The 10,051-nt window shown below is 45.1% G+C and overlaps 1 protein-coding gene across 1 annotated transcript in view; it reads left to right on the top strand.

Moving 5' to 3' along the window:
* Window positions 1-308: 308 nt before the first annotated feature.
* The window catches only part of arhgap23a (Rho GTPase activating protein 23a), a 99,877-nt gene continuing 90,134 nt past the window's right edge, over window positions 309-10,051 (top strand). The window contains exon 1 of the mRNA XM_036938199.1: window positions 309-771. Coding sequence (XP_036794094.1) covers window positions 763-771 — 9 coding nt within the window. The 5' untranslated portion in view covers window positions 309-762. The remainder of the gene's footprint in view (window positions 772-10,051) is intronic.

The following is a 10,051-nucleotide window of genomic DNA, read 5'->3' as shown; positions in this document are numbered from 1 at the left end:
ATGTTCCAACATGCTCCACCCTTGCAGGGGGTCATAAATCCTGCCAATGGTTTTGTACCAGGAGACCTCTGGTTGGTGTATTCTATGGCAACTGAGGTTTTCAGAGAGGCATTAGCTGGACAGCTGGCAGAGAGTCCCTCAGACCTCTACCGGGGGTCACATGGTCTGGCCCGACCAACCCCTTTCCTCACTCCTCTCTCACCCCCTCCTTCTTACTCTCTCATTTGCTCATTCTGGCTCTGTGTTGCTACAGCAAGAGGGGAGATGGGAAGGTGGGAAGTGGAGAGAAAGAGGAGGGAGTAAAGAGGAGGAGGGAGGAAAGAGGAGGAGGGGGCAACAACAGAGGGGGAGTCGAGTCAAGTGAAAGAGAGAGAGAGAGAGCGGGAGTCATCTCTCTCTGTGTAATTCTGCTATCCGTGAGAGAGGTGCAGATTCCACACACGCCCAGTTTCCCCCCGCAGCTCCACGGAAACAAGCAGGAGAACGACAGAAGACAGGAAGAACAAGAGAGGAGCGACTGGCGGTATAAACACAGGCTGTCAGAGCCACAGAGAGGAGGGAGAAGGAGCGAGGTATAGACAGGGAGAATCATGCCTCTCCAGAGTGTCGCAGCCGCCCGCTGCTTGGCTGCCTTGCCTATTTGAGGAGAGGAGAATCCCAGTTGGGAATACTGAGCCAAGAACGCCGAAGGGGAGCCAAGAAAACACCGGTGATTCTGTACCATGAGCGGGAACAGGAGGAGGGAGGAGGCTCGCTGAAAACATGGACCAGGTGAGGAGAGGAAGAGAGGAGAAAGGAGGAGTAGAGGGACAGGGAAACGCCGCGTAGTATCTACGCACACCACAAACATACCTTACACACACTAAACACACAGTAGACGCTCTGATCCATTCATAACATTCACCACCCCACCTATTTCCCTCCCAACACTCCCGGCCCCGGGCAAAAACAAACAGCACAGCATGCTTCTTCTCCTCCGCGGCTACTAACGTATCTGATCCCCCCCTGCTACTGTTGCCTGTCCCGGTCAGGCTGTGGGGCGGTGTGGTGCCGTGCCTGGGGGAGAGAGCCATCGGGTGTGCCTGTCGTCAAACAGCCACCACCAGCAACCAGGCCTCTGGAGGGTTGACAATACCATTCAATACTATGTATTTTCTCCCAGATTTGTACTGTGATCAACAATACACAGGAGAGAGATGATTGGCTTTGGCAATGTAAACATATGTTTCCCATGCCAATAAAGCCCTTTGGACTGAATTGGAGGGAGAGAGACAGGGGTGTGGTTTAGCAGGCATATTTGATGATGAACCCTCTTAACCAGATCCCTCTGTAATTTGCACCGCGTCACATTATCAGTTAGAATGGAGGGGATTGTAACGCTAATCAGGGCTTGACTATGGTTGTTTGCTTCACTGTGTGTGTAACCCTAATGCATTGACTTTAAGAAGGGTGTCATGGTGAGGACGCCATGCAACAGGGCTCTCAGACGAGGATGCTCAGACAGAGAGGCGTTCAGAGTAGAAGGATAGACATGAGCAAACGCTCTGTCTGAGCTATCCAACCAGGACCACAAGTTCACTCACAAAAAATGAATTCACCGGTGTGTACTTGTTTTCCTATGTTATCAGGACCCCCAAGTCCTGACAATTCACCCGAATGTCCTAAAAAGGTAGGAAAACAATCACTTTTTTGAAAAGTCAGGACTTTTTAAGCTTAAGGGTTATGTTTAGGGGCTAGGGTTAGGGAAAATATGATTTGTAATGGTCAAACATTTTGACACACCAAAAAGTCCTACAATTTCACGAAAACAAAGCTGTGTGTGTGTGTGTGTGTGTGTGTGGATCATGAGAGTGGGTCATTCATAGAAAATAAATTCTAGTAATTCTGTGTCAGCGGCCCTATGACAGTTTGTATGCCATCAGCCTTATACGTGTCTGTGCATCACCTGTTCTACTCCAAACGAATGTTGTGAGAATGAGACGTAAGGAGAAACCACTACAGTATTCTATAGGATAGCATAATACAATGTGTAGCTGTGTAATTATTGGTGTCCAATGTCTCCATTTCAATGTTGCAAATGTCTAGATGTGTGTGCAAACATATATTTAAGAAATAAGGCCGGGGGGGGGGGGGGGGGGGGGGGGGGTTGTATATGGGCAATATACCACGCTAAGAGCTGTTCTTAAGCACGACGCAATGAGGAGTGCCTGGATACAGTCCTTAGCCGTGTTATATTGGCCATGTACCACAAACCTCAGAGGTGCCTTGTTGCTATTATAAACTGGTTACAAACGTAATCAGAGCAGTAAAAATACATGTTTTGTCATACCTGTGGTATACGGTCTGATATACCACGGCTTTCAGCCAATCAGCATTCAGGGCACAAACCACCCAGTTTATAAAAGTTCATAAATACATGTTTGTAGGGTACATGTCATATACGCTGAGTGTACAAAACATTATCAACACTTGCTCTTTCCATGACCTAGACCAGGTGAAAGCTATGAACTCTTTTTGATATCACCTGTTAAATCCATTTCAATCAGTGTAGATGAATGGGAGGAGACAGGTTAAATAATTTTTAAGCCTTGAGACAATTGAGACATGGATTGTGTATGTGTGCCATTCAGAGGGGTAATGGGCAAGACAAAATGTTTAAGTGCCTTTGAACAGGGTATGGTAGTAGGTGCCAGGCGCACCGGTTTGTGTCAAGAACTGCAACGCTGCTGGGAAGCATTGGAGTCAACATGACCCAGCATCCCTGTGCGACGCTTTTCAACACCGTGTAGAGTCCATGCCCCAACGAATTGAGGCTGTTCTGAGGGCGAAAGGGGGGGAGGGGTGCAACTCAATATTAGGAAGGTGTTCTTAATGTTTGGTACACTCAGTATTTATGTAGGCTAGATCTATGATACTATCTTTTCTGCTGGCATTCACACATTTTGTGGCATTTACATTAGCTGTCAACAGTTTTCGTCCACGCCTTAATGACCTGAGAGTGGATGGAGCAGTAGAGATCAGGGAAAGGGCCATCTATGACCCAACCTTTACCTTGCCATCAGGTAGCCTTCATCACCCCATTAGGGCTTACAGTATAGTCACCTCATACACTTCTCTGTCCCTGTCCAGTTGGGGCCTGTGCTTGGCTGAGGTTGATGAGACTGATGTTAAACTGGACTCTGTAGTCTGGTTGTATCTGATGTTAGGCTGGACTCTGTAGTCTGGTTGTATCTGATGTTAGGCTGGACTCTGTAGTCTGGTTGTATCTGATGTTAGGCTGGACTCTGTGATCTGGTTGTATCTGATGTTAGACTGGACTCTGTAATCTGGTTGTATCTGATGTTAGACTGGACTCTGTAGTCTGGTTGTATCTGATGTTAGACTGGACTCTGTAATCTGGTTGTATCTGATGTTAGGCTGGACTCTGTAATCTGGTTGTATCTGATGTTAGGCTGAACTCTGTAATCTGGTTGTATCTGATGTTAGACTGGACTCTGTAATCTGGTTGTATCTGATGTTAGGCTGGACTCTGTAATCTGGTTGTATCTGATGTTAGACTGGACTCTGTAGTCTGGTTGTATCTGATGTTAGACTGGACTCTGTAATCTGGTTGTATCTGATGTTAGACTGGACTCTGTAATCTGGTTGTATCTGATGTTAGGCTGAACTCTGTCTCTGTTATATGTGTTGTCTGGCTGGAGGCAGCCCAGGGATGCAGCAAGACTAGGACCTGAAAGAGTGATGAATGAGTAGGAAGAGAGGAGAGCTGTCTGGGAGACGGCGAGGACCACAGGCACGAGTCCCTTCTCTTCTCTCCCCCAGACAGTGTATCCCCTGGTCATTGATTACCCCTCCTCTCCCGAGGTGGTGTGTGTGTGGTTGTAAACAACACGTTTTAGGGGGCTACTCCTCACACCCTCCTCAGGTCAGGGTGAATGATTCATAAGGACCACGGGGGGACAACTGCTCTGCATTTCAAATGGCACCCTAGTCCCTATATAGTACACAACTTTTGACCCAAACCCGTTGGGCCCTGGTTAAAATTAGTGCACTATAAAGGGAATAGGGTTCCATTTGGGATGCAACCATGGTGTACTTTCCATGCCCATCCTGTAAGTCTGCCATGGTGACGCTAGCCCCCCACTCTAGTAGAGGTGACATCATCACTGCCAGCCAGCATCCGTGTGTGTGCGCACGCACGTATGTGTGTACGTGCAAGAATCTGATTTTAATTGTGTGTGTGTGTGTGTGTGTGTGTGAGTGTGTGTGTTCCATTTGTTAGCCTAGTTTCTCATTTCAGAGATTGGCCTGGGGCAATCACACAGGGAGCTTCTCGTTTTGGGGTCATACCACTGTACATGTTCAACAACAGAGCTTACTATTACAGTGTTTGCATCAGTGGCTGGGGGTAGGTTACACTACCACAGTACAGCAAACAGGAAACAATACTATTTATACGAGTCTAATCTGAGAAATGCTGACATGACATGGCTTTGGTGCAGAGCTCGGCTCTGATGTCATTGTCATGGATAGTCTGTTTTTTTTATGTTATTAAATTCTATGGAAATGATGTCAATTTTATTTCTACATTCTATTTGTACTTTGTGATGGGCTGTCTCTTCGGTTGCATGGGTGTGGACTCCTTGAGGTGACATTGGACATTAGAGTTTCCAGAGGAGTCATTTGATCTCGCCGATGGTCGTTTCTGCTTCAAAGTTGGGGAACACGTCTCCTGATGACATTGGACCCTTAAGAGAGGAGGAACATCTGAGACGCTGTTTGTCGGTATAAACAGCAGCATTATGGCAAAATAAACAAACATCAACATGTGTTTACTATAGAGACTTAGTGGAATGACATGTATGCAAAGTCACATTACTGTGGTCTCTCTGTTTCTCTCACACACACATGTACACACACACACACACGTACACAGACACACACACATTTCCATGAGTGAGTTATAAGGAGGGTAGTGGCCCATAGAGGGACAGGAAGAGGCTGGTTATATAAGGAGTGTGTGAGGACAGATCAAGGACAGGCAGCAGTGAAGAGCTAGTGCAACACTCCTCCCTCCCCCGCAGGAGGAGACCTATCTGTGTTTGTTTTTACCGGAGAGCAGAGGCCACACGGGCACTTTAGCGCATATGCATATCTCCTCGGTAAGTGGGTGTGTCTGTATGTACAGTGCCTTGCAAAAGTATTCATCCCCCTTGGTGTTTTTCCTATTTTGTTGCATTACAACCTGTCATTTAAATTGATTTTAATTTGGATTTCATGTAATGGACATTTACAAAAAAAAAAAAACTTGTTTCAAACAACAACAAAAACAGAAAAGTGGTGTGTGTATATGTATTCACCCCCTTTGCTATGCAGCCCCTAAATAAGATCTGGTGCAACCAATTACCTTCAGAAGTCACGTAATTAGTTAAATAAAGTCCACCTGTGTGAAATATGTGTCACACGATCTCAGTATATATACTCCTGTTCTGAAAGGCCACAGAGTCTGCAACATCACTAAGCAAGGGGCACCACCAAGCAAGCGGCACCATGAAGACCAAGGAGCTCTCCAAACAGGTCAGGGACAAAGTTGTGGAGAAGTACAGATCAGGGTTGGGTTATAAAAAAAAAAGATCAGAAACTTTGAACATCCCACGGAGCACCATTAAATCCATTATTAAAGGGCCCCCCACCAAAACTCATGGACCAGGCAAGGAGGACATTAATCACAGAGGCAACAAAGAGACCAAAGATAACCCTGAAGGAACTGCAAAGCTCCACAGCAGAGATTGGAATATCTGTCCATTGGACCACTTTAAGCTGTACACTCCACAGAGCTGGGCTTTACGGAAGAGTGGCCAGAAAAAAAAACATTGCTTAAAGAAATAAATAAGCATACACGTTTGGTGTTCACCAAAAGGCATGTGGGAGACTCCCCAAACATACTCTGGTCAGATGAGACTAAAATTGATATTTTTGGTCATCAAGGAAAACGCTGAGTCTGGCGCAAACCCAACACCTCTCATTACCCCAAAAACACCATCATGCTGTGGGGATGTTTTTCATCGACGGGAACTGAGAAACTGGTCAGAATTGAAGGAATGATGGATGGTGCTAAATACAGGGAAATTCTTGAGGGAAACCTGTTTCAGAGATTTGAGACTGGGACGGAGGTTCACCTTCCAGCAGGACAATGACCCTAAGCAACACTCGAGTGGTTTAAGGGGAAACATTTAAATGTCTTGGAATGGCCTAGTCAAAGCCCAGACCTCAATCCAATTGAGAATATGTGGTATGACTTAAAGATTGCTGTACACCAGCGGAACCCATCCACCTTGAAGGAGCTGGAGCAGTTTTGCCTTGAATAATGGGCAAAAATCCCAGTGGTTAGATGTGCCAAGCTTATAGAGACATGCCCCAAGAGACTTGCAGCTGTAATTTCTGCAAAAGGTGTCTACAAAGTATTGACTTTGGGGTGGTGAATAGATATGCACGCTCAAGTTTTCTGTTTTTTTGTCTTATTTCTTGTTTGTTTCACAAAATAAATATTTTGCATCTTCAAAGTGGTAGGCATGTTGTGTAAATCAAATGATACAAACCCCCCAAAAATCAATTTTAATTCAAGGTTTTAAGGCAACAAAATAGGAAAAATGCCAAGGGGGTGAATACATTCGCAAGCCACTGTATGCATGTGTGTAAAGTGTGCTCTCTTTACTCTGCACGCTCTGCACTGAGAATGAGAACCCTGCCTGGGGGCATATGGCCGCACAGCCAGACCCACTGCAATGCACCATGGGTAGGGAGAACCAAGCAGGCAGGCCAATCAATAGTCATTTAGGGAGAACTCAGTGAACCCTGTGGGCTCTGATCAGCTCCACTCCGGTCTGATCAGGGCTGTGCATGTCAATCCCAGCTCAACCTGCCCTCAGAGCTGGAGCTGGTTCATGCTGCTTGCAGCTGGGTCAGGCTGGGGGGAGAGGTCAAAGGGGAAAGGTTACACTGGGTCTGGGGGAAATGGGGAGAGCATGGGCAAAAGACCAAAGGTTTCTGTGTAGTGCGCCTATAGGATGAGTCATGTGAAATATATGTCTGTATAGGTACACTACATGGCCAAAAGTATGTGATTATGTCTGCGTAGGTACACTACATGGCCAAAAGTATTTAATTCCAAAATTATGGGCCTCCCCTTTGCTGCTATAACAGCTATAACAGCCTCTACTTTTATGGGAAGGCTTTCCATTAGATGTAGGAATATTGCGGCGGGGAGTTGCATCCATTCACTCACAAGACCATTAGTGAGGTCGGGCACTGATGTTGGGCAATTAGGCGTTGCCCGTAGTTGGTGTTCCATCCCAATAGTGTTCGATGGTTTTGAGGTCAGGGCTCTGTGTAGGCCAGTCAAGTTCTTCTACACCAATCTCGACAAACCATTTCTGCATGTACCTCACTTTGTGCACGGGGGCATTGTCATGCTGAAACAGGAAAGGGCGTTCCTCAAAGTTGGAAGCACAGAATCATCTAGAATGTCATTGTATGCTGTAGCGTTAAGATTTCCCTTCACTGGAACTAAGGGGTCTAGCCCGAACCATGGAAAACAGCCCAGATCATTATTCCAACTCCACCAAACTTTACAGTTGACACTATGCATTGGAGCAGGTAACGTTCTCCTGGCATCTGCCAAACCTAGATTCGTCCGTCAGACTGTCAGATGGTGGGGCGTGATTCACCACTCTAGAGAATGTGTTTCCACTGCTCCAATGGTGGCGAGCTTCACACCCCTCCAGCCGAAGCTTGGTATTGTGCATGTTGATCTTAGACTTGTGTGCGGCTGCTCGGCCATGGAAACCCATTTCATGAAGCTCCCGAGGCAGTGTGGTGAGTGTTGCAACCGAGGACAGACGATGAACTAACTTGTTGGAAAGGTGGCATCCTATGTCAGTGCCACGTTGAAAATCACTGAGCTCTTCAGTAAGGCCTTTTTACTGCCAATGTTTGTCTATGGAGATTGCATGGCGGTGTGCTCGATTATATACATTTGTTATACACGGGTGTGGCTGAAATAGCCGAATCCACTAATTTGAAGGGGTGTCCACATACACACACACACAACCTGTTCAAAAGTATGTATGTACAGTTGAAGTCAGAAGTTTACATATACTTAAAACTCGTTTTTCAACCACTCAACAAAATTCTTGTTAACAAACTATAGTTTTGGCAAGACGGTTAGGACATCTACTTTGTGTATGACACAAGTCATTTTTCCAACAATTGTTTACAGACAGATTATTTCACTTATAATTCACTGTATCACAATTCCAGTCGGTCAGAAGTTTACATACACTAAGTTGACTGTGCCTTTTAACAGCTTGGAAAATTCCAGAAAATTATGTCATGGCTTCAGTAGCTTCTGATCATTTGAGTCAATTGGAGGTGTACCTGTGGATGTATTTCAAGGCCTACCTTCAAACTCAGTGCCTCTTTGCTTGACATCATGGGAAGATCAAAAGTAATCAGCCAAGACCGCAGAAAAAAAATTCTAGACCTCCACAAGTCTGGTTCATCCTTGGGAGCAATTTCCAAACACCTGAAGGTACCACATTCATCTGTACAAACAATAGCACGCAAGTATAAATACCATGGGACCACGCAGCCGTCATACCGCTCAGGAAGGAGACGCGTTCTGTCTCCTAGGGATGAACATACTTTGGTGCGAAAAGTGAAAATCAATCCCAGAACAACATCAAAAGACCTTGTGAAGATGATGGAGGAAACCGGTACAAAAGTATCTATATCCATAGTAAAACAAGTCCTATATCGACATAACCTGAAAGGCCGCTCAGCAAGGAAGAAGCCACTGCAAAACCGCCACAAAAAAGCCAGACTACGGTTTGCAACTGCACATGGGGACAAAGATCATACTTTTTGGAGAAATGTCCTCTGGTCTGATGAAGCAAAAATAGAACTGTTTGGCCATAATGACCATCGTTATGTTTGGAGCAAAAGGGGGAGACTTGCAAGCCAAAGAACACCACCCCAACCGTGAAGCATGGGGGTGGCAGCATCATGTTGTGGGGGTGCTTTGCTGCAGGAGGGACTGGTGCACTTCACAAAATAGATGGCATTATGAGGTAGGAAAATGATGTGGATATATTGAAGCAACATCTCAAGACATCAGTTAAAGCTTGGTCGCAAATGGGTCTTCCAAATAGACAATGACCTCAAGCATACTTCCAAAGTTGTGGCAAAATGGCTTAAGGACAACAAAGTCAAGGTATTGGAGTGGCCATCACAAAGCCCTGACCTCAATCCCATAGAAAATTTGTGGGCAGAACTGAAAGAGCGTGTGCGAGCAAGGAGGCCTACAAACCTGACTCAGTTACATCAGCTCTGTTATGAGGAATGGGCCAAAATTCACCCAACTTATTGTGGGAAGCTTGTGGAAGGCTACCCAAAACGTTTGACCCAAGTTAAACAATTGAAAGGCAATGCTACCAAATACTAATTGAGAGTATGTAAACTTCTGAACCACTCGGAATGTGATGAAAGAAATAAAAGCTGAAATAAATAATTATATTATTATAATAACTATTATTCTGGCATTTCCTATTCTTAAAATAAAGTGGTGATCCTAACTGACCTAAGACAGGGAATTTTTACTAGGATTAAATGTCAGGAATTGTGAAAAACTGAGTTTAAATGTATTTGGCTAAGGTGTAAACTTCCGACTTCAACTGTATGTATGTATGTACAGGGGGGCAAAACATTTTTAGTCAGCCACCAATTGTGCAAGTTCTCCCACTTAAAAAGATGAGCGAGGCCTGTAATTTTCATCATAGGTACACTTCAACTATGACAGACAAAATGAGAAAAAAAAATACAGAAAATCACATTGTAGGATTTTTAATGAATTTAATTGCAAATTATGGTGGAAAATAAGTATTTGGTCACCTAAAAACAAGCAAGATTTCTGGCTCTCACAAACCTGTAACTTCTTCTTTAAGAGGCTCCTCTGTCCTCCACTCGTTACCTGTATTAATGGCACCTGGTTGAA

This window comes from Oncorhynchus mykiss, chromosome 12 (genome assembly GCF_013265735.2).
Source record: "Oncorhynchus mykiss isolate Arlee chromosome 12, USDA_OmykA_1.1, whole genome shotgun sequence".
NCBI lineage: Eukaryota > Metazoa > Chordata > Actinopteri > Salmoniformes > Salmonidae > Oncorhynchus > Oncorhynchus mykiss.
Note: the sequence above shows the minus strand (reverse complement) of the source record. Positions and strands in the feature narration are given on the sequence as shown.